Consider the following 24432-nt stretch of genomic DNA (forward strand, 5'->3'; position numbering starts at 1 on the left):
CTCCTGAGCCAGACACATCACACTAACTCACCTCAAATGGTGCTGCTAACACCTCGTGGACACCAGGGCTGGCTGCTGACGCTCCCGTCGTTCATGCACCACGAGGACGGCCTTGGAAACTGGAGCACAGCTGACAGATGTGTGTGGCACAGTTTGACCTGTGCACCCTTTATAAATACACTGGGCTCGTGACACATCCTTGTCAGAAAGCCACCATCCTACCTACAGATCTGCCACCATCCACTAATATGTTATATGCATCCATCAGCTTTTGGTATACACCCTGGTTGATTGAGGTGCACTTAAATACTTCTTCGGAATAAGAAACCTAAAAAGAGTTCAGAAGCCACAACATTCACTCTTTGCACTAAACTTGTAACAACCCTTAAATTCACATGAAAATACATAGGACTGGTAGGCAGAGAGGCAAAAGTCGCATGATTTAATAATCCTCGTGTTTCTGGCAGGTGGAGCCCAAGATCACTCCTCCATGACTTTGCAGGTGTATATTTTCTGTCTATAATTTTTCAGAGTTGGCTAATAAATAATAGTTCATTGTAGAGAAGCCCAAGAATCCACCTACCCCTTCCTCAAAGGCAGTGTCTGCAGTCTTTGCATCACACTTGGGACAATACGTCTTGCGTATTCTATCTTAATCCATGAAGGGAAGCAACAGATGTCTATCATCCTTCCTAACATGATTCTGCTTGACCTGTTGACTGTAGCTTGAATGGCTGCCACAGAACATGAGACTACCACTATCAAAGCTATGCAACCAGAAGACAATCTGCTTGTCAGGGATGTTGAAGAACAATTTTATGCATTGTAGGGAGTTAGACTAAGAAGCTAGTCTTCTCACACACACACACACACACACACACACACACACACACACAACCCTGGTGCTATGATGAAGCTGACTGACACAGATGACAAGCTCCCTGTCAACCCCTCTTTCCAATGCCATGTTCAGTGATATAATTTAAGGATATTCCTCAATTTTGGAGTTCATTATGATTTTTTAGATCTTTTTTTTTTTTCTATTTTACTTCTGTAACTTCTGCTTCCAAGAGAGGATAATGCTTCTTGGAGTTTTTCTCTCTCACATGGGTGTGTTTGTTTGTTTGGTTTTTGTGTTTGAGGACTGAAAGGTTACCATTAGTGATGCTGTACCTATTTATCCCTGGGAAGGAGAGTTAGGCGATTATTAAAGGAAAAGGTAGGCCAAGATTTCCATTTGAACTCTTCTTTACTTTTGCATCACAGAGGCAGGGGGTGCTTCATCCTTTGAACACTGGCACATTAAGAGCAGTTACACAGGTAAGAACTGAACGCACGCACTACAGGAGAGGATGTTAAGCAAGATCTAAGAATCAAGGTGATCAACAAGAACGTTAACCTCTTCTTTTCTTTCCCAGAAGCAGGAAGAAACAGAAAGGACTGGGTAACAGTGACTCAAAGGCTGTGTCCAGAGTGATTTCAGACGCTATGACTACCTGAGAGGCCGTGCTGGATTCGTGCAACACCATGCAGTCACTCACTGGAAAGTATTTCCTATTTTTCAAGAATTGGATTAAGTCACATTTGAGCAAATTGAATTCCCTTGCCAGGCATTTCTCAGAAACATAATAATCTGTAGTATTTTATTCAGTTAGCATGGTGTTTATATGTTGTTTTGTAAATCACCAATGTAAAATAGAAAAGACAACCCGTATTGAGCACTTACCACATGCCAGGCAATTACCCCGTGAGATAAATAATATCATTGTGCCCATTTCACTGATGTGAGAACTGAAGCAAACAAAGGTGCAGTAACTTGTCCAAAGGAATATACCTAGGAAGTTGGAGGGAAGCTATGTCTTGTACCAGAAATGATTCTTAATTACTTCTCTATTATTCAGATTTTTAAAAATGATTTTAAATATATGCCTATATCCTGACTTTATTTTGTGAACATCTTATAAAAACTCAAAAGATATTTTGGCCAACCTACATTATATTTTAAACGCTTCTAATTTCCTCCACATTCAATCCAGTCAGTAATTGAAAAACTGGACAAGATCTGAATAAGTCTATGACAACTGAAGGAGCTATTGAGTGCTTTAGACCAATAGTAACAATAATAACAACAGCAAAAATAATAATATTTTCAGATGGTAATTTTGAGGGTTGACTTCTCATTCTTCCCATCACAATTATATGTATCAATTCTTCCAGGGCAGGAAAACAATTGCAAATGTATGTGAACTACTGATTCAACAGGGGTGGGGTAGGGGCAGAGTGGAGAGAGAATCAGCTGTTAAAATAAATCATCTTGTCAACTGATAACCCCAGAAAAGCAAAAGTCCAGAATACATTGTGAAAGGACATTCTTAAGTATTAATTGTTCCTAGGAATTTTAGAAATAAATACTGGGTTAGCACTTTAATCCTGGGTCTTCTGAGGAAGAGTTCAGGGCCATGACTCATCATAAACATGTCCTACAAGAGTGGGCAGTAAGGGCCCTAGAGGAAGATTTTGGGGACTCTACAATTTATTTTTACTTATATTCATGTATTCAATACTAATTTTATTGAGTCACTATGTTTCAATATGGCACTAGGTACTATAATACATACACACACAAACCCTATTCTCACCTATATACCATCTATAAGAAGAGATGGACAGTTTTTTTAAAATATGTGTTTTATTGATTTTTTTTTTAAGAGAGAGAGGAAAGGAGAGAGAAAAACATTGATGTGAGACAGAAACATTGATTGGCTGCCTCCTGTGTGCCCCCTACTGAGAATTGAGCCCACAACCTGGGCACATGCTCTGACTGGGAATTGAACCAGGAACCTCTTGGTGCATGGGTCAATGCTCAACCACTGAGCCACACTGGCCAGGTGAAATGAACAATTTTTAAAGCTATGTAGGAACTATGAGTACTGGTTAGTGCAAGTATATGGAGCTAGCACACAGCAAAGATACTAAAACCTGTATAGAAAACTCAGAGAAGCTTAGCAGAGAAAATGTCCTTCATGCTGAGTTTACTGGAAGTTGATTCTTATTCATTGAAAAGCACAAAGAAATTGATTGTGGCTAAGGCGTAAAATGCAAGGAAGGAGGGCAGAGGGTTGAGACATGATGATGGAATTATGACAGGAAACAGGTCATAAAGGGGCCGTGAGACATTAAAAATGTTGTACTTTCCATTCTGGATGCACTGGGAAAACTTAAAAAGTTTCAAGTAAGGGAATAAATGAATGAATAGCAAGACCAGATCTGCAATTATAAAGTTCAAGGTTGGGAGCACAGCAAGGTGGCAAAGTAGGAGGCTGTTGTGATTATGTCGGCGAGGGGTATGGTAGCCTGGATGGGATGGAGGAAGTTGGAAAGGAGAGAAGTAAAAAGACTCAAGAGGAATTGTTAGGAGAGGTAAAATGGACAGGACTTGGTAGGTGATTTATGTGTGAAATAAGGTGAGAAGATAAGTCAAGTATGACTTCATGTTTCTGGTTTAGACAATTGAAGCATTTCCCAGAACCCCCAGGGGAAACAGATCTATGGATAAAGACCATAAGTTGAGTTTTGTCAAGTTGGATTTTAGATGGCTATCAAACAATCTAATAAAAATATTTAAAGCATTGATGCTCGATAGAAATATAATGCAAACCATTCATGTAAGCCAAAGATATCATCTTAAATTTTATAGTAGCTATATTAAAAAGTAAAAAATAAAATTTGAATAAATTGTAATAATATATTTAACCCAATGTATCCAAAATATTATCATTTCCACATATTCAATATAAACAAATTATTGAGCTATTTTACATTCTTTCTTCATACCAACTCTTAGAAATATAGTGCATAATTTACAATTGCATCACATCTCAATTTTGGATGAGATGTACCTCAAGTGTTTAGTAGCTATATGTGGCTGGACAATGCAGATCGTAAGGGCAGTTGGGTAGATGGGTATAGAGAAAAGGAAGACAATCTGGAAGATGAGTGAATGTTAACTGAAGTGATGAAATAACTCAGATCACCTGGGAAAAGTATGACTTGAGAGAAAGGAAAACTCCTCACAGAACCCTAAGAAACATTAGCAGTTAGGGAAAGGAGAAGAGCTTACAAGGAGATCTGGAAGGAGCATACAAATATTTATTGGGAATATTATGCTTGTTCCACATAATTATCCCTATATAGAAGAACACATGTATCTAAAGCTGGAGATGGATAAATCCAAGCACTATGTTAGGCATGTCATCATTATGGGACCTCTAGAGAAAATATGACACTGACATATTTTTCTGAAATGAGGCCCTACCTTACATTGGTAGGGCTAACTCCACCCCTGTCTTATCAGGAAGGACAGGCTTGGTAGATAAGATCGGTAGGAAGACAAGCTGGGAAAAGAGCACTATCCAGAATGCCTGTGGCTCCTACAGAAGACCTGGTGAGTGATGGAAAGAACAATATGAGCAGCTCTCATGCAGGTTGAGCATGTTGTCATTTCAACAAAACATAACATTAGACTCTGCCTTGTAGAGGTTGAAAATTCTTTCTTCACCTAAATATTAAATATTATTACCAACTTCAAATATTTACATGCCTCTGTTAACCCAATTGCTAGGGTGGAGTTTGAGAAAGCTATAAGACAGGAAGTCCACAAATGTGGGTTCCCATCAGACTTGAAAATGTAGTGAGGGACAGGGACAGAAGGTTGCCAAAGTCAAACAAAGGACTTATAGTGAAATTAGACCATAAGGGGGACTTCCAGGGAAGAAATTCCACTCCAACCATTTGGTTGTTAGCAAAAGGGAAAGGCGGTGCCTTGTTTATGCCACAGGCCCATCCCTCTGGGACCTCTTGGTGAGGGAGAGGAGGAATAGTCAAAAGTGAAGACAGCAGGGTGCTTGTGCCATATCAGATCTCCATCAATATGCAACCCCCAAAAATCATGACTGTGAGAGCTTTGTAAATCAACTCTTAGGGTACTTGCTCCGGGGCAAATAGCACAACAAATTAATCCTATCTCCCTGAGATGCAGCAAAGTTTGTATCTATGCTGAATTCAAATTGCTGAATTCAAATTGCTCATTAGCTCTGACATGTTCCTAATGAGGTTATAATGCTCTGGGACAAAGATCAAGTCACTCAGCACAAATAGCTAGGGATAGAATCATAGAGCAATCAAGTAAGAAGGACCTTAGAGCAGTGCTTCTCAAACTTGAATATAAACCACCTAGTGATCCTGATTCAGGATGTCTGGGGTGGAGTCTTCGATTCCCACTTCTTACAAAACCCCCGGTGATGCTGGTGCACATTGACTAGCAAGTCCCTAGAGACCGCCTAATCCAATCATCATACCCTACAGGTGAGGACTCTAGGGCCAGGAGACTTATAATTGGGAGCATGCTGAAACTTCCCTTAGGCTAATTTGGGATAGTTGGGCATTTGTCCATAGACCTGTGAGTCAACCTGAAAAATTTTAAATAGAAGCATAGAGAGTAGAGGGACAAACTATTCTTGTTTTCTCAAGACTGAAAGAGATTCTGCGATGTGAGATTTTCTATTTAAAACCAGGAGAATTCCAGACAAACCAAGACAAATTTTTATCCCTAGTAGAAGCTTTTTTAATCAATATGGTTTCAGGATTATTATTTTTTTACCTCAGTGCTGAGATCATGACCTGCTGCTAAGGTAAGCACCTAAGTACCCTGTCCTGAAGATCTCCAAGAACACATGCTCAGACAAGATTATTTCCGTAGCACCTCTAAAAGCACCATTAAGTGTCTCTCCAAGAGAATCTGTCAGCAGATCTCAAAATAAAGCATGAAAAGGGAGTATAAAGAACACAGAGAAATAAATATCATGGAAGCACATAACGTTCTTTTTTAACTACATAAATCTACTTTAGTTTTCCTTGTTTAAAAAAATTGCATATAAGGAATAAAACTAACTTTTGTAAATCCCAAAACACCTTTGGTAAAAATCACTAAAATAACAATAAAAATCAGGATGCATCTGTGAGAATTTTTTTTCAAAAGTCATGCTCTGGGCAATCAAAATGATTAAAAATGAAACTATACCCCTCCCCATTGCTCTTTTACTCACTAGAATGGGGCCCATTAACATTAGATAGAATAATAAACAATCTGGACACAAAAGTGAAAAAAATGTTCAGACTGTTTGATGCTAGCAGTGTATTACTAAGACTTGTAAAACAGAACATCAAGTTACTGATTCCTAAGGCATTCAAAATGCAGACTTGGTGCAATCCTGACCACATTGACTCACTCTGTGGAGTTTATTGGTTCAAAAACGATGCCAGCATGCTCAGGCTGGATCACCTGACTTAGTATTCCTGCAGTTAAGACACTTAAAACAAAGGAAGGAAAGAAGTGTGGCTAAATTTACACATTGCATTTGAAACAGGTAAAAGATGGAACCTGAGACACTCAGCAATCATTACCTGGAAATTAAAGAGGGCAGAAGCAATCCTATTATGCACTATAAACAGCCCAGCTGCTGACTTAATGGTAGTTTGACTAGCATAACCAAGGAGACCTTGCTCCAATATTAATAGGAAATGTATTGAACAAATCCAATAGTTCATGAAATTAACAAGGAAAATGAACTGAAGTGAAGCAACTTTGCAAGTAATAGGAAGGCATCAGCAATTGCTTCCCCGGAGCACAGTGAACACTTAAAAAGAGCTTGGGGAGAGTGAACATATACAAATGGGAATGGACATGATTGGAATTTTCAATAATACTTTTAATTTGAATACATTTCAAATTCTCTGTTGATTGCAAGTCTTTTCAAGAAGAAGCTATTAGCTCAAGATGTCGACAAGAGGTTCATGGACTATGAGTTCTGGGGAAGTGATAATGAAAGTTAGCTGCCATTTTTATTGGCCTAAAACTATCACAAACTTATCATTTGACAGCTATCAAAATCATTTCACATTACCTGTGTAGAACTAAAAACTTCAAATAGAATCTAGACAACAATTTCCCTTTTATAAACCTCGATATTGCTTCTCGACATTTTGGCTCAGATCAGGTGTATAAACCTCAATGGCTTGAGTGATCTACGCATACTCACTGACAACCCAAAGAGTAGAGTTCATTCCACTTACAGCCCAATAGACATCCGATGCAAGAGAACATCTTCCCCACAGACACTTCCAGGCACAATCTGGCTGAATCTGGCATTGACCCAACAAGAAGCCGTGAGGGTTTCCATAGAAGCAAGAATGTGACTTCCGTTTTCCCCAGAGAGGGACCCATCCAAGTCTTCCACAACTGCTGCATGAGGAAATGGAAATGCCACGGCGTTTGGAGAGTTTGTAAACTTCAACTGTTTGGTCTTCACAGGAAAGCCACCTATAAAACGGAAGATAGAGTATTGCATGTGGCACAGACTATTACAACAGAAGGCAGCTGAATTCGCTGGGATGCTTTCAGTACTTTAAACTGGACATTTATACAGTTTGGCAACTCATTTATTTATTCAAGAAAAAAACAATCATGTCTGGCCAGTGTTGCTCAGTTGTTGAGCGTTGACCCATGAACCAAGAGGTCGCCGGTTTGATTCCCGATCAGGGCAAATGCTCAGATTGTGGGCCTGATCCCCAGTGGGGGGCATGCAGGAGGCAGCCAATTGATGTTTGCTCTCATCGCTGTTTCGCTCTTTCTCTCCCTCTCACTTCTTCTCTCTCTATAATCAATAGAGGAAAAAAAGAAAAAGGAAAAAACAATCATGAGTGCTTATTGTATGCCAGGCTCCAGTACATACTGGAGAGACATGGGAAACAACAGCTCTATGGGCACTGCATTCATACAGCCTGTATTCTAGGGCAGTGATTCTCAACCAGGGGTCATTTTGCACTCCAGGGGGCATCTGACCCTATTTGGAATCTTTTGGGGCTACACAGGTGGGTGGATGGCCGTCTTATAACATCGGGTGGGCAGAGGCAGGCTTGCTGTTTCACATCCTCAATGCACAAGACAGTCCCCAAAATTATCCAGCACAAAACATGAATAGTGTCAAGGGTGAGAAACTGTCCTGGTGGGAAATAGAGACACAGAATACTAACTTACTAAATGCTAAATAGTAAAGGTGTCTGGGTTTAGTCTTTCCATATGTCTGCTCTAGTGCTTCTGGGGAGTGTCTAACCCCACCTTTTATGAGGTTATACTTGAAAGACTTACCCTCAAAAGCAACATTTAATCCCATGGACAACTAGTAATAGTAACACACTTTTTAGGGATTAGCACTAGGGCAAATCGTTCTTCCCAGTCTGTCTCTCACACCACCTCCATGTGATCCATCAAAACTGCTGCTAGTCCAGTTGCGCAGGAAGAAACTATGGCTGTGGTCTTCTAACTCACACACCCCTATCAGTAACATTTCAAAATTCTGCATATACCTCTCTGTCCATGTGCTACTGTACATCTTTACTGTGTACATTATAACATATACAAAAAGGAAAATAAAAAAGGAATAAGATGCAAACAGAAGTCCTGATGTTTTCATTCTGCATCCTAGTAAAGTCTACGCCGTGAACTGAGTCATGCATTCAAGGCTCCATGATTAATCTCTTGCAAGACTCCATGATTAACCTTTTGCAACTTCTTGCAGCAACCACTTGAAACTACAATTCAGCCCTATTCGGATTTTAATGTATGGATTATACTGTCTCTAATACTTAGACACTTTCCTCTGCACATTCTCCTTTGCAAATTTCCATTCACCTTCCAAAACTCTTCTTAAACGTCACCTCTATGAACTCCTTCCTTGCTCCTTTACTGACCTTGATCAGCTTTCTAGGTTTGTACTCATCACACTCCAGTACAGAAACTGGATTAAACATGTACTGTTGTGCCTAGATCAAAGACTTCTGGAAGACAAGAACTATGTGTTTTTCATCTTTGTACACCCCAGCTCTTTAAACAGACCCTGGAATAGATAGTTTTTAAACAAATCAACAATACGATGCAGCCAAGATTATTAGTGAGAAGGAATTAAAGCTAACAGGGAGTAAATGCTCTCTTCAGTGTCTTGTGAATTCTATGAAACAATGAAGCTTTAAAGAGCTGAGTTGTGATTTGAAGTGAATGTCATGTTACTTTTTATTCCTATTATTGTTCCTACAATTTTAAACTCAGATGCCACCCAAATAAAAACAGTCTTTGGTTCTGCCTGTACAAAAAAAAAAAAAAAAAAAAAGTGGAGACTTGCTGATTATTCATTTAATTAAAAAAACAAACAATTATCTAAATTGGTGATTCAAACCACAAGAGCATATTTACTTGAATTACTTGGTTTGGCTGTTTACAATGATCAAATCAACTAGATTGCTCTCTACTTTTTTTCACCTTAGGCCCTGAGTCCTCCAAGGTATTTCTCACTACCTCGGAGACATGGTTAACAATTTCACAAAAATTTCTATGGTTCCCTTTGTGTATACAAGAAACCTTGGACTGTTGAAAATGTAGAGTACTCTTTTGTAAAGATTGCATGTGTGTTGGTTTAAATTCATATGTCTCTCCATTCAACTTCATTCATTAATTGAATCAGTGAACCTATTAGGGACCGGGCTTCTAGGTACTAACGATAAGACAGTGAGCAGAGCAGACATTATCCCTGCCTCTCTGAAGCTCAGAGTCCAGCAGAGACAAGGCATCATAATGATAGTGTGATAGATGCCATCACAGAAAAAGAAGGGGGAGGTGCAGAAGTCACACTGCAAACACCTGGCCTCCTCTGGGATTTCTTTTAGGTGATTTGAGTAGCAGTTTCTACTGATGCAATTTTATAACTGAAAGAAATAATGAATCACAAAGGTGTTGCCACTATTTATCATATTTATTTGAGTGTTGGCCTTCTTTACTGTCTCTCTTATCTACTCAATCAACTTACCCTGTCCTCGGGAACAGCCTGAACAGGTTCTGATGGACATGCAGTCAGGGAGATCAAAATTAACAAAAGTTGTGTTAGACACCATCAGTTCCCATCTTTTGGGAGTTTTGATCCCAGCTGACATACACAGGCTTCCCTGTGATTTAGAAAGGGAAAAAGAAGGTAAGAAAAATAAGAGAACTGGTCACATGAACTACAATTTGTAATGCATAAATAAAAACAATTCAGGGGATAAAAAGACAAGCTACAGACTGGGAGAAAATATTTACAAATCATATACATGACAAAGAAACCAGATAAGATACACCACATTTTTATGAGAATGATGAATAAAAAATTGTGATGATACCAAATGATGATGAGGACATGAAACAACCAAAAAACTCTCATAGATTGCTGTTGGAAATTAAAATGGCACAGCCACTGTGGGAAATGGTTCAGCAGTTCTCATACAGTGAAACATACCCTTTTCATATGACCTAGCAATCCAACTCCTAGGTGTTTACCTTAGAGAAATAAAAATACACGTTCACATAAAAACCTTATGCACATGGTCATAACAGTTTCATTGGTAATCACCAAATCTGTAAACAATGCAAATGTCCTTCACAAACATGGATAAACAAACTGTGGTATATCCTTATAGTAGAATACTACCCAACAAGCATAAGGAATCAAATACTGTTCTTGCAACCAGTTAGGTAAATTCCTTAAGTCATCTGGGAATGAAAGAAGCCAGCGCCAAAAGGTTACATACTATCTGACTCCATTAGAGTATTGAACAGACAGAGAATAGACAGTGATTCCCTGGGGCTGATGTGAGAAGCGGATGTTGCTACCAAGATGGAGCTTGAGGGAGTCTATAGGGTTAATGCAATGCTTCTGTATCTTGATTGTGGTGGTGGTGGTTACACAAGTTTATACATTTGTTAAAATTTGGACACTGTACATAAAAAAAAATGTCAGTTTTACTGTATGTTAATATCAAAATGAAAATTTTTAAATCTAAAAAAAAAAATTGCATCCAAGATTTATCACAAAAATTTCTTCAACAAATACCATCTAATCAAGCTTTAATGCTTCATGGTCCCACAGTTAAAAATATTTATACATCTGAGGATCACCAGAAATTTTCAAGGACCTTCAACAAGAAAGAGTGATAGAGAGAAACAAACAGAAGAAACCCAGTGGAGACAAAGACAGAATAAAAACCAGAGGAAAACTTAAACATTATCATTAAAAATCTGAGAAAAATAAGTATATTATATTCACAAAACAAAAAGAAGCAGCCTTAAAGGGGGGGATTTTTCAGAAGGAAAAAGAGAACAAAAAAAGGAAAACGGAAATAACAAATTCAATAGGGAAAAATTGACAAGATACCCTAGAAAGTAGAATAAAAATACAGTTGGGAAATCAGAGAAAATTAAGAAGATTAGATACATCATTTTGAAAGTCCACTATCCAAATAATAACAATTTTTTAAAAAAAGGAAAATAAAGAGGAGAGAATTATAGAATTCTCAAAGAAATAAGATTGAAAGACCTCACCCAGTGGTTAGGAAAAAAAGCCACGCAAGGTACATCATGTCAAAGTTGCAAAACAACAGGGGCAAGATCCTAAAAACTTCCCAAAAGACGACACATAAAAGACCTAGAATTAGAAGACCTTAAAACTATTCAGACACAGGACTAGAAGCTATAAAACAATGGAGCATTGCCTTCAAAATATCAAGGCAAAATGAACCTAACCTGGTACTCTATAACTGACAACCTACTAAGAAGGAGGTTTGCATTTGTAGCTCAAAAAATCTTTACCTTCCAAAGACCGTCACTTTGTTAGAAAAGTTACTATAGGCTACACTGTAATAAATGAGGAATTGAATCAGAAAGGAGGAAGATGTGGGAGTCAGGAGCAAGAGTTTCAATAATAGGGAGACATGAAGGAAGTATCAAGAGACTGGCCGAGGAAACACCAGGATGTAGCTGTGCAACTCCTCACCCACGTGCTAGTGTAAGTGTGAACACTTGGGACTATTGTTTGGCATTATCCACTAGAGCTGGAGGGATATCTTCTGACCTGGCAGTTTTACCACTTTGCATTTTTTTTTTCAATGGAAATGCATGCACAAATAGAGACACATTGAAGAATGTTTATAATATCATCATTTGCAATACCTTTAAACTGCAAAATAATCAAATGTATATCAGTAGCAACATAGCTTTAAAAAATGTGGTTCAGCCCTGGCCAGTTTGGCTCAGTGGGTAGAGTGTCAGCCTGCGGTCCAGAGAGACCCAGGTTCAGTTACTGCTAGGGGCATGTACCTCATTGTAATTTGTCCCCGGCCCTGGTTGGTCGTGTGGGTGGCAGCCACTCGATGGGTCCCTTTCACATCAATGTTTCTCTCTCTCTTCCTCTCTCTCCCTCCCACTCTATCTGAACAAAAAATGGAAAAATGTCCTCAGGTGAGGATAAAAAAAAAAAAATGTGGTCCAGTCATAAAGTAGACTACCGCACAACAATGGGAAAAATGAAGTATTATAACATTTAAAAAAATGAGTGAATCTCACAGACATAATGTTGTGCCCAAGAAGTCAGGCACATAAAAAAGTGACATGCTCTATGATTCCATTTATATAAAGTTCACACAGATTTGAAATCAATCTGTGTCTATAGGAGCTTGAAAAATGTTGCCCTTGGGCTGGGGTCCAGGGCCTGGGTTTAATGAGGGGGCATGGGAGGCTTCGGAAGAAGCGGTAATGTTCTATTTCTTGATTGGGTGTGATGTACATGGTCTTTGCTTTTTAAAAAGTCTATTGATCTCTTTGCTTGTGATTTGTGCAATTTTCTCCATTAATACTATATTTCCATAAAACATTTTTTTAAAAAGTGGAACATCTGTAACAAAATAATAAAAATTAAAATAAAAAGCGGAACAAATACTAGAGAAAAGTAATACACAAGATGAGAAGGTGATGAAAGAAGTTAAACTAGTTTAAGGTCTTTTCCTTGCTCGGGTCAAGTTTAACAGTGCTGATGCAATTCGGACTTTAAGACAAGCAGTCATATTAAAATTTTATTTTTTTATCCTCACCCGAGGACATTTTTTTTTTTTTGATATTTTGTTCAGATAGAGTGGGAGGGAGAGAGAGAGAGAGAGAAACATCGATGTGAAAGGGACACATGGAGTGGTTGCCACCCACACAACCCAACCAGGGCCGGGGACAAACTGCAACCGAGGTACGCGCCCTTAGCGGGAACCGAACCCGGGTCTCTCGGGACCGCAGGCCGATGCTTTAACTGCTGAGCCAAACCGGCCAGGGCAGTCATATTAAAATTTTAAATCCAATAATAAAAATAATCGTACAGAATGAATAACTTTAAAATGAGTAAATATATGTTAAATAGATACTACTCAATGCAAGACACACCAAGTTCAAAAGTAGAAGAAAAAAGAAAGAAAACTGAAAGCACAAAATGAGATGGGAGAAATAAATGCAAATATATGGGAGACATCAGCGTGCGGATGGTAATTGAAACCAGTAGGGAAAATGAGATTTCTCCCAGGGATAGCAAGTATAGAGAAGGGATCCTACAACAAAATTTAGAGAAACAAAAAATGAAAGGTTTGCCCTGGCTGGTTTGGCTCAGAGATTAGAGTGTTGGCTCATGGACCAAAGAGTCTCTGATTCAATTCCAGTCAAGGGCATGTACATGGTTGCAGTTCAGTTCCTGGCCTTGGTCGGGGTCGTGCAGGAGGCAACCAATCAATGAGTCCCTCTCACGTTGATGTTTTGTTTTGTTTTTTTTTCTCTCTCTCTCTTTCCCACTCTATCTGAAGATAAAAATGGAAAAGTATCCTCAGCTGAAGATTAAAAAAAAAAAAAAATGAAAGGTCTAAGTTGAGAAAGACAAACCCACCAGTGAAAATGGGAAGGAACCCCTAGAGAAATAGGAGGGAAAATGAACTAACCCTATCAGCATCTGTAGGAATAAGATATTTTTTAGTGTAGTATCATCTGTTGAAATTAATTACACTTTTTTAAAAAAGGCAAGCATATGAGAGATACAGTGATACCTCGGTTCTCGAACATAATTCGTTCCAGGAGGACGGTTGAGAACCAAATTGTTCGAGAACCGAAGCAATGAAACCCCATAGGAAATAATGGAAACTGGATTAATTCGTTCCAAGCCCCAGAAAATGCCTATTTACTGGCCTAATTTGTATATAATATGTAGAAAAACATAAGTCTCAACAAGAAATAAAAGTGTACAGTATGTCTAAGGGTTAAATTCAGTGTAAAGCGTGACTCTCTCCACAAAGCGTGACTCTCTCCACAAAGCATGACTCTCTCCACAAAGCGTGACTCTCTCTCTGCACTCACACTGATGACGCAAGCAAGGCGCGCTGGGCCGAATGAACGCCATTCGGCTCAACTCGGCTCATCTCGGAAGTTCGAGTTCCAAATATTTGTTCGGATCCCAAGACAAAAGTTTCTCGAATCTCCTGGTCGAATACCGATTTGGTCGAATACCAAGGCGTTCGAGAACCGAGGTATCACTACTTCCAAAGTAGGGTGAGCATAATTCACATCCAAAGCAGGACATACTTGAGAGCTTGAAAGGAGATGCTAGTGGGATACATGCTATGCAACTGGTTTAAACCAACTACGCAACCAAACTGGGATGGCAGAGTGTATCTCTGTTTTGTATATTAAGCCACCCTCACTGGAAGTGATTCTACCCATTGCAACATAAAGCTGATGTGAGAACCACCATGTACACAATATGCTTAGTTAGAGGGGGAGAAATCCTTTCCACTAATAACAAGGCATTCCAGAAACTAGTGTTTGTTTCAGGATATAACTGACTGATAATAGCATGTTATATGTGGGTGGAAGGTCTAAGAATAACAGGTCAATTCTCTGAAAATCTTAACATCTAAGGAAATGCAGACAGAGGTTAACATCAGTTCCACAACCACAGAGGTCAGGTCTTTTTCTTTCTTCCTTCCTTTCTTCCTTCCCCCCTCCCTTCTCTCCTTTCTTTCTTTCTTTCTTTCTTTCTTTCTTTCTTTCTTTCTTTCTTTCTTTCTTTCTTTCTTTCTTTCAACAACTGACACAGTTTTTGTGTTAATAAAAAGGGTCCCAAATCAATCTAAGCAATACTGTGTTAAATAAAGATTCAGAGATGATTTTTCTTGTTTGGTTTTCATTCTAGGACTCTGCAGAGACTTGAATGTGCTAAAATGAGATGTAAATTTCAGGGGATGAGAGGTGTGATAAACAACATATGCTAAATGTAATTAACCTAAGAATCTTCTTTATCTTAGACCCCTCTCTTGGGCCCAGCCTTCCATGGAAAACACATCAGGAAATACAGGAGTAGATAGTAATAAGTGCTCATGGCCAAAGCTATTTCCCTTGTGTAGCTGAGAGAGTGTCTGACCAGGAGTGGGAGGATGTCCAGGTGGTCTCACCTCTACACTGCCAGGCATGGATATTGGGCTATCATTTGACTTCCTAAAGCCTCTATTTCTTCACCTGTGTATTTAGTTCTAACTAGATTAACTCTTATGTGACATTTAGCTCTAAAATGACATAGTGTTATTATTTGTATGCCTAACCAGGATCAAACTGTTTGACATTTTTCATCCAGGCAGTTTTGTCCTGAATCTACTTGTTAAGAGACTAAGAGGCCCTCAGCTGCATTGCATTCCTGGTGAATCCCATCCCAGGGGTGTGATTATTTTATATTATCTCATCATAATCACCTTTTTGTCAAAATCTGTATCTCCTTTATGTCATTCTCCCATTAATTACGATGTCTATTTAGCATCAATTAAGATGTGGTAACATTAATTTACCAAGACAGTTCCTCAGCATGATGGGCCTTTTGTTTTTAGCATCTCCTCGAAGGTTATTTCAGAGAGATGTAAGGGTCTTTGATCTACAGTATCACAGAATCTAAATCTGGGTCCCGTCTTCTCTTGGAAACTATGCAGTCTAAAAAGAAGAATCATCTGGCCGATGTGGCTCAGTGGTTGAGCATCGATCCATGCACCAAGAGGTCGCTGGTTTGACTCCTGGTCAGGGCACATGCCCAGGTTGTAGGCCCAATCCCCAGTGGGGGGCATGCAGGAGGCGGCCAATCGATGTTCTCTCTCATCGATGTTTCTATCTCTCCCTCTCCCTTCCTCTCTCTCTAAAATCAATAAAGGGAAAAATTATTCTAAATAAATAAAAAGAAGAATCATCTCTCCAGGTGGTAATCCTTTCAGAGAAAAGGAAAAACTGGCAGGTGATTCCCTCCTGAAAAGGATGGTTCAAAACAGACTTAACTAATTAAGTTAGAGACTTAAACATAGGAAAATGTAGGCTAGTAACCAAAGGATTTTTAAAATCTTAATATTTACATCTAGAGCTATGAAATAATCTCCAAGGGAAGTACAAAACTCAATAATTATCATTTAAATTTCAATTGACCAAAGCATTCAGGAAAAAGATACAGAGAATTCTCCTCCTTGGTTCTCAGATACCCTAGTTCTCTTCCATCTATGATTATGTGACAATGTGTGACTAATATGCATGTACCTCTCAAAACAAGAACTGGGAGATCCATAATAGGTCTGAGACCAATGGCAACATGGGCTTCCCTGGAGAAGGGTAACTTCTCTCCTGGGAGGGCCTCTTTGCCTCCTCTGCAGTCTAGTAGCCTGGCCTTGCAGTGACACAGAAGACATCTATAGTCAGATGTTTACCATGTAGAAACCACAGTTTAAAAGAAAGAGACAACTGATCAAAATGGAGTCACTTTTGCTTAGCCAAGTTTCCAGACCGAAACTTAATAACTGACCTCACTGCAGTTCCAGCCTCTCCCAGGAACAGAATGTTAGACCAGTCAGTCGGAGAGTTCCTGGTCAGTACCATACTGATGAGGTTAAATCTGAATGATAAAACCCCTGCCCTTTCCTACCCCAAAGATGAGCTGGTCTAAATATAATTCTTTCTTTTCTTTTACTAAGAACTCCCCTGGGCAGGCAAGGCAGACAGCTCTGGTGGGAAGTCAGGGGTGGGGAAGGGTTGAAGGTAGAAGAAAGTATAAGAGAGATAAATGGTGATGGAAATAAAATAAATAAAACAGAACTCGCCCACCACACCATTTGCCTCCAAAAGCCTTCTGTTTTGTACAACCCTTCAGGGCTTCAGATAGGACACTTTCCTACTCATGAATCTCTTAATAAAGCCAATTTGATCTTCCAATTTACTTGGTTGAATTTGGTTCTTTAACACCACACTTAAGGAAGTACTATGGAGTCACATAAGAAATCATAGTATAGCCCTGGCCGGTTTTGCTCAGTGGTTAGAGCATCAGACTGCGGTCCAGAGAGAACCAGGTTCGGTTCCCGCTAAGGGCATGTACCTCAGTTGCAGTTTGTCCCTGGCCCTGGTTGGGTCGTGTGGGTGGCAGCCACTTGGTGTGTCCCTTTCACGATGATGTTTCTCTCTCTCTCTCTCCCTCCCACTCTATCTGAACAAGATATAAAAAAAAAAAAAAAGTCCTCAGGTGAGGATAAAAAAAAAAGTTAAAAAAAAAACAGAAATCATAGTATACTAATAGTATACTATAGTAAACAATGTAAATTCATATTACCTATTGGGAGGGAGGCACCCTAAATAGAGTAAGGACCCTATGAACAAAACGTTGCTATAGAAACCTGGCAAACCACCATGCAGAGAGATAACATGGAATCATGCTAGTCTATAATCATTGTGAGGTTAGAGTCAATTAACTTAAAATTATTAGATGTATTATTTAATTGGTTCAGATAATAGTGCTAAATTGCAACCAAATAAAAATTCTGCAAGCTACTCATGATTTTTATGATTTATATTGAATCCTTGGGTATATTTGAATTTTATTATAAATATCACCCCTGTTACAAATAAAAAACTCCTCTAGCCCTGGCTGGTTTGGCTCAGTGGTTAGAGAATCAGCCTGCGGTCCAGAGAGACCCGGGTTTGGTTCCCACTAGGGGCATGTACCTCGGTTGCAGTTTGTCCCCAGCCCTAGTTGGGTCATGCGGGTGGCAGCCACTCGATGTGGCCCTTTCACATCGATGTTTCTCTTTCTCTCTGTCTTCCTCTCTCTCCCTCCCACTCTATCTGAACAAAAAATGAAAAAATGTCCTCAGGTGAGGATTAAAAAATAAAAATAAAAAGCTCCTCTAACTTTTACCAATTAAATACAAGATTTGCTGAAAAATGCTATTAAAATGACATATCCTGGGTCACCAGGGAGCCTGCATATATGAATGATTTGATGGACAACCTAAAACAACCACACTAAGGTACTTACCTTGTGGGCAAAATGACCAAGTAATAAGCTGTCAGTAACTAAAGTATTTGCATCACTTTCCAAGATGTCAATTCCAAAATCTCTACATGAATAAACTTGGAAGTTTTTCAGGTGAAGATTGCTACCTCTAAAAATCTATAGAAACAAACAAAAACACAGCATATGTTATGGCAAAGGTCTGAAGCTTGGCTTTTCTTGCAGACTTTCAGTAACCTATTTAATTATTGATTAAGTATAAATAAGCATGCTATCCTATATTTAAGCAGCTGGTGTCCATCAATATCTGTACAGACATCCCAAAGTTGCTGGGAGGTCAGCACTAACTAGTCCTCTTTAGTAGCATCCCCTCTGTACTTTTTATTTTTCCTCTTAATAACTGATTCATTAAAAAGGTCAATGTGAATTCTTCACATGTCTAAAACAAACTTACCATTTCCAAATTACACAAAATTAGTGGAAGAAAACAACATCCGAGAACTCCAGTACTTAATATTTTCCTCCGCGTAGAATATATTAACTAACATTGTCAGAAAATTGCAAATCTGAAATCAGTAATTGAGCATGACTACAGACTCAAAATACAAGATGTAAACATATAGTTATGACGGCTTGTGTTAGCAGGCCCAAACGGGGATCAAGTATTATTAACAAAATTAGATGAATAGAGTTGAAAGAATGAATCCCACTAGTTTGGAGGACAGAACCCTTCTTGTCACCCAGCACTGATATTAACCAGGGAATCTTGAAAAAGGCATCTAAGGTCCTCAGCCTCAGTTCAACCATCTTTGAAACCAGGATGGAGATCAGGACTAGCAATAACCTAACACAGTCATTCCTTATTCATCGAATAGGGTCCTGGTTGCCGTCATATCTTGAAGTGTAAGTTTCCCAATAATGTAAGGCCAAGGTAACCTTGATTTTCCTGTCAATCAGTCTTTGTGTTTGAATTTTCAAGAATTAAATAACTTGTGTTTTCCATTTTGTACGCACCAATAGCTTTTATAAAATGATAGATCTTTGAAGATAAAAAGGTTTACTTAAACGGCATAGGGATAATCTTGGCAAATGCATTACCCAATTATAGTCATCTCAAGTTTTGGCAAATAACTCATCTTCAAAAACAGCTAACATCTAGAATCAACTAGAGAATCTGCTAACAGCAGAAAGCCCCTATTTGTGGTATAAATACAGCTTTCATAGTGTGTTCTCATCTCTCTCTCTCTCTCCCTCTTCTAAAAGAATCAGTCTACATTTATAAGGCATGGTAAGGAGAGGGTATTTTTCTCAATTTTTATTAACATACATACAGAAGGGTCAGAATTGCCTGAGTTGAAATCCAGCAATTCTTAGCTGTGTGACATGGGCAAGTATTTTATCCCTAACCCAGAAAGTTTTCTTATCTACAAAGTGAGGATGATAATGATGCTCCCCCTAAGGTTAAGATGATTAAATGAGAAAATGTACAAAAATATTAGCTATCATCATCAAATACATATACATTTATATTTGCTTACAGTAGAAAATTTACTTACTAGAATAGTCTGTGTAAATATCGATATACATGACCAGAATACAGTCATATATATCTAATAATGAAAGTTGATGAAATTTAAACAAAGTATTCTTTTTATGATGCAGAAGGCACTTCTCAATGTTACAACAGTCCAGAGACATTATTATCAACATCACTCTATCACGACCAAATTCTGTTTACTAACAATGGTAATAACAACAGCTACTATTATACTCTGGCACTTATTTAACTCACAAAACAAACATCATTTAGATACTATTATTATTATCTTTTCACAAATGAGATAGAAAGAAACAGGGAATTTGCCCAAGGTCACACAGATAGGAATAGGGAACATTTGAAAGTATACAAGGCTATATACAGAATAGATTAGTTCTTTTGCATTTTCTTTAACAACTTTATTAAGATATATACACCATACAATTCACCTATTTAAAGTTTGCAACTGAAAGGTTTTAATGTATTCACAGGTAGGAACAACCATCGCCACAGTCAATTTTTGAACATTTTCATTTCAAGAAGAAACACTATATCCTTTAGCCCTAAGCAACCATTAATCTTTTTTCTGTCTCTATTGATTTCCCTGTTCTGGTCTTTCATATGAGTGGAATCATATAGTATGTGGTTTTTGTGACTGGCTGCTTTTACTTGCATAGTTTTCAAGGTTCACAAATGTTACAGCATAATATTTCATTTTATGGCTGAATAATATTCCACTGTCTTGATGTACCACACTCTATTTATCCATCTGTCCATTGGTGTATATTTGGGTTGTTTTCACCTTTGGGCTGTAAGAAATAATGTTACCATAAACATTTATGTGAGGATATGTGTTTTTATTTCTCTTTGATATATAACTATGAGTAAAATTGATGGATCATATGTTATCTTTGTGTTTAATCACTTAAGAAGCTGCCAGATTGTTTTCCAAAGCATCTAGACCATTTTAAATTTCCACGAGCAGTGTATGAAGGTTCCAATTTCTTCACATCTTTGCCAACATTTATTATAATTTTGAGTCTAGCCATCCTAGGGAGTATGAAGTGTTCATATTATATTGTGGTTTTGATTTGCACCTCTCTAATAACTAATAATATTGAACATATTTTCATTTGCTTATTGGTCATTTGTGAATCTTCTTTGGAGGAATGTGTATTCAGATCCTTTGCTCATTTGTTTTAATTGGGTTAATCATCTTTTTATCATTGAATCATAAGAGTTCTCTTTATATTCTAGATTTAAGCCCTTTTCACACGTGATTTGCAGATATTGTCTCCCATTCTGCAGGTTGTGTTTTCACTTCTTGATAGGATTCTTTGAAACATTACATTTTTTTATGTTGATAAAGTTAAATGTATCTATTTTTCTTTTGTTGCTTGTTCTTTTGGTGTCGTATCCGAGGATCCTTTGCTTAATCCAAAATCATAAAGATTTACTCCTTTGTTTCCTTCTAAAAGTTTTATCATTTTTGCTTTACTGTTTAGGTTTTTGAAGCATTTTGAGTTCATTTTTGGAAATAGTATGAGGGAAGAATCGAATTTCCTTCCTTTTCATGTGGCTCCCTCATTGCTCCAGCACCATTAGTTGAAAAGACTACTATTTCCTCCATTGAACGTTCTTGGCATGCTTGGCAAGAACCCATTGACCATAGTTTGGGTTTATTTCTGGACTCAATTCTGGTCTATTGACCTATATTTCTATCTTTGTGCCCACACCACACCACCTAAATGTACTACTGCCTTGCAGTTTTGAAATAAGGAAATGCAAGTCCTCTTACTTTATTATTTTTTTCAGATTGTTTTGAGGAAAGTTACTTTTTAAGTTCCCTGCTATCATGTTAATTGCTCTCCTTTATTTTCCTCATAAAAGTAAAGTTCCAAAAGCATTCTCATTATTTGGACTTTTAGTGCACAAGAGTTCAATCTTGAAGGATACACACACATATATATACATATATATATAATTTTTCATAAAGTCAGCACTTCTGGTTGCAGAACTTGAGAAAACTGACTTTAATGATCATCTTTTAATATTTTTGTTTCATTAAGTTATTTCCTTTGGTACAAGGTTATTCAAGAGCATGGAGACAGAATTGTGGCCTCTGCAAGGCATAATTGCTTCTCTGCGTAAGAGGGCACTTAAATGTTTCTACTAGATTCTCACTCCTATACTTATAGTGCTTATGGAAAACAAAGTACATAATAAAATTAAATGAGAACAAAACACTAAATACAATTGGCAATCTTCCAGTTAGCTCTCCTAAGTAATGTTTTGGGGCTTTCCCCATCCACAATTGTCTTCCTCTTGTTGGATATAGAAAATAAATGTCTAACTTTCTTGTTAATTTTATATTTTTATTATGTTTCCTGAATACCCTGTAAATGTATTTCTTCATCAATGTATGTATCTTAGGCTCCAGATGTCTAAGTAGCAGAGACCAAGGGTATGTAATGTCCTCTGTGTAGCACCAAAGAGTGACCTTGGAGAATTCTTATATGTTGCTGTTAACAGTGACCTTGCAAAGCTTCCTTGTAAGAAATCATTGTAATAATGAAAAGTAAATGATTGAATGTGAACTTTTCTCTCTTTTGGATGAAATAGGAGAAAATTTAGTTTGTTGATAAAGGTGAGAATGACACCTTGAGCTGGAATGTTTGTGTTCCAATGATGAATAGCACTTTTTCTTTTGATTGGAGCATGTGTCAGTCAAGATATTAGGGTACCAAATGTACAACATCGGAGTCAGCATTCTGTACCTGGTTGTGCCACCAACCTTGTGACCTTTAGCAAATTCATTGGCTTTCTGAGCTTTAATTTTTATTTCTAAATAAGAATGGTATGAGAGGAATGAAACAGCTGTGATCCCTCCTGGTTGAAAATCTCTATAATTCTGTTGTTCTCAATTAGAGCTTAAAAGGCTCCATCAAGGAAGTCAACTAACCCTGGCTTAGTAACTAGGAATTTGTTCATTCGTCAGCTCTTTCACACACTGATGATGCTGTTGGTTTCTTAAAACTAGGATGATATTACATGCTCCCCTCAGCAGCAACTCATCTTTTTTTTTTTTTAATCCTCACCAGAGGATATTTTTACATTTATCTTCAGACACAGTGGGAGGAAGAAAGAGAGAGAGAAAAAAAAAACATCAATGTCAGAGAGACACATCAATTGGTTGCCACCCCCACAACCACCACTGGGGCCGGGGACCAACCACAACCAAGGTATGTGCCCATGGCCAGAATCAAACCCAGGACTCTCCGGTCCATAGGCTGACATTCTAACTGCTGAGCCAAACCAACCAGGGCTCATCTCCCTTTAAATAGCAACATATAACCAATCATCATCATGAGAAAACAACAGTTTTTTTCATTAGGAAAAAAAAAAAACTAAAGAAACTTACCTGTGCACCACCTGCACTTCCCCAAACCATGAAGTTTTGGAATGTGGTGGGGCCAGTGTCATTGTCCCAAGGAGGCTGAAACTTAGGATATACAAAGAGCCCACATCTAGAAAGTGAAATAGAGTGAAATTTAATCAGTTCTGACGTTCCAAACATCCTACTTTTTTCTCTTTGGAAAATAGTAAAGTAAAAATTATGAATAAGGAAGAATGGAGATGAGACCCGTGATCTTTCTCTCTGACTATTGCCCATCCCTCAGCTTTTCTTCTCTGTCACCCTCTGTGAACTGCTCCTGGATCCACACAGGATGCCATGATCCCATCCTACACTTCCAGCCCTTCTCTAGGTTCACCCCCTTCCTTAAGAGTCTGGATACCTCTTCTTGGCCCTGTAGGATATGATCCCTACCACTCTGTCAGTCCCCTTGCAGATTCACCCCCTTTGCTTGATGGACATGCTCTAGCTTTTGTTCTTCTCCCTGAAATGCTTTACCATTTTAGAATTCTGGATACCTTCTTCCCTCACAGGTCAGGGTTGCTGAGAGCTGCTAGATAGAAACTTTATAATCTTAATGATCATTTCAAGACACATGCTAATCCTAGCCTCAGCTGGCACTTCAACGTGGCACAATTGTCCTTAATCCTTATTGTTTTCCATTACAGCAGCAGTCCTAGCCTATTAGTATTACCATTATGTATAGCTATCAACGACTGAGTTCCTACTATATTCCAGGTGTGCTCTTAGCTGCATTGCGTAAGCTCTCATTCTCACATCCAACTTGCAATGTAGATAGGTTCCCAGGTTACAAATAAGGGATCTAAAATAAATATGTAAATAAGCAATCCAGCAGGAGTAAAGTCAGGGCCTAACTGAAGTTCATATTTTCCCCATGCTTCTCAAATCCCTTACTCTGCCTTATTTTCCCATGTCACTGATGTTAGTAGATGATTAACCCTCTACAAAACAAAGCCTGTGTACAGTCCCTTCTCATCTTGTGGTGTGCAAGTAACATGGGAAGAGCCTATTCTCAAGGCTCATCTCTCCACTCATCTCCTGAGCCCAGGCACCCTAGCCTCCTAGAGGCTCTGTGTTACTAATTATTTCCAATCTTGTGGAAGTTTAATTGTTCTCTCTATTGAATTCTCCTCTGGACACAAAAGGTGCATTTTGTCTTGCTGCCCTGTTAACTGGCTTCTCTCTTCCTTTCCCTTTCCTTTTCCTCCACC

General features: G+C 38.4%; 1 protein-coding gene across 1 annotated transcript in view; it reads right to left on the reverse strand.

Moving 5' to 3' along the window:
• The window catches only part of PKHD1 (PKHD1 ciliary IPT domain containing fibrocystin/polyductin), a 471475-nt gene that overhangs the window by 255357 nt on the left and 191686 nt on the right, over positions 1-24432 (reverse strand). The window contains exons 44-47 of the mRNA XM_036248838.1: positions 23207-23312; positions 18273-18407; positions 9918-10053; positions 7132-7378 (exon numbers count right to left, since the gene is read on the reverse strand). Coding sequence (XP_036104731.1) covers positions 7132-7378; positions 9918-10053; positions 18273-18407; positions 23207-23312 — 624 coding nt within the window. The remainder of the gene's footprint in view (positions 1-7131; positions 7379-9917; positions 10054-18272; positions 18408-23206; positions 23313-24432) is intronic.

The sequence above is a fragment of the Molossus molossus genome, unplaced genomic scaffold, assembly GCF_014108415.1.
Source record: "Molossus molossus isolate mMolMol1 unplaced genomic scaffold, mMolMol1.p scaffold_m16_p_8, whole genome shotgun sequence".
NCBI classification, from domain to species: domain Eukaryota; kingdom Metazoa; phylum Chordata; class Mammalia; order Chiroptera; family Molossidae; genus Molossus; species Molossus molossus.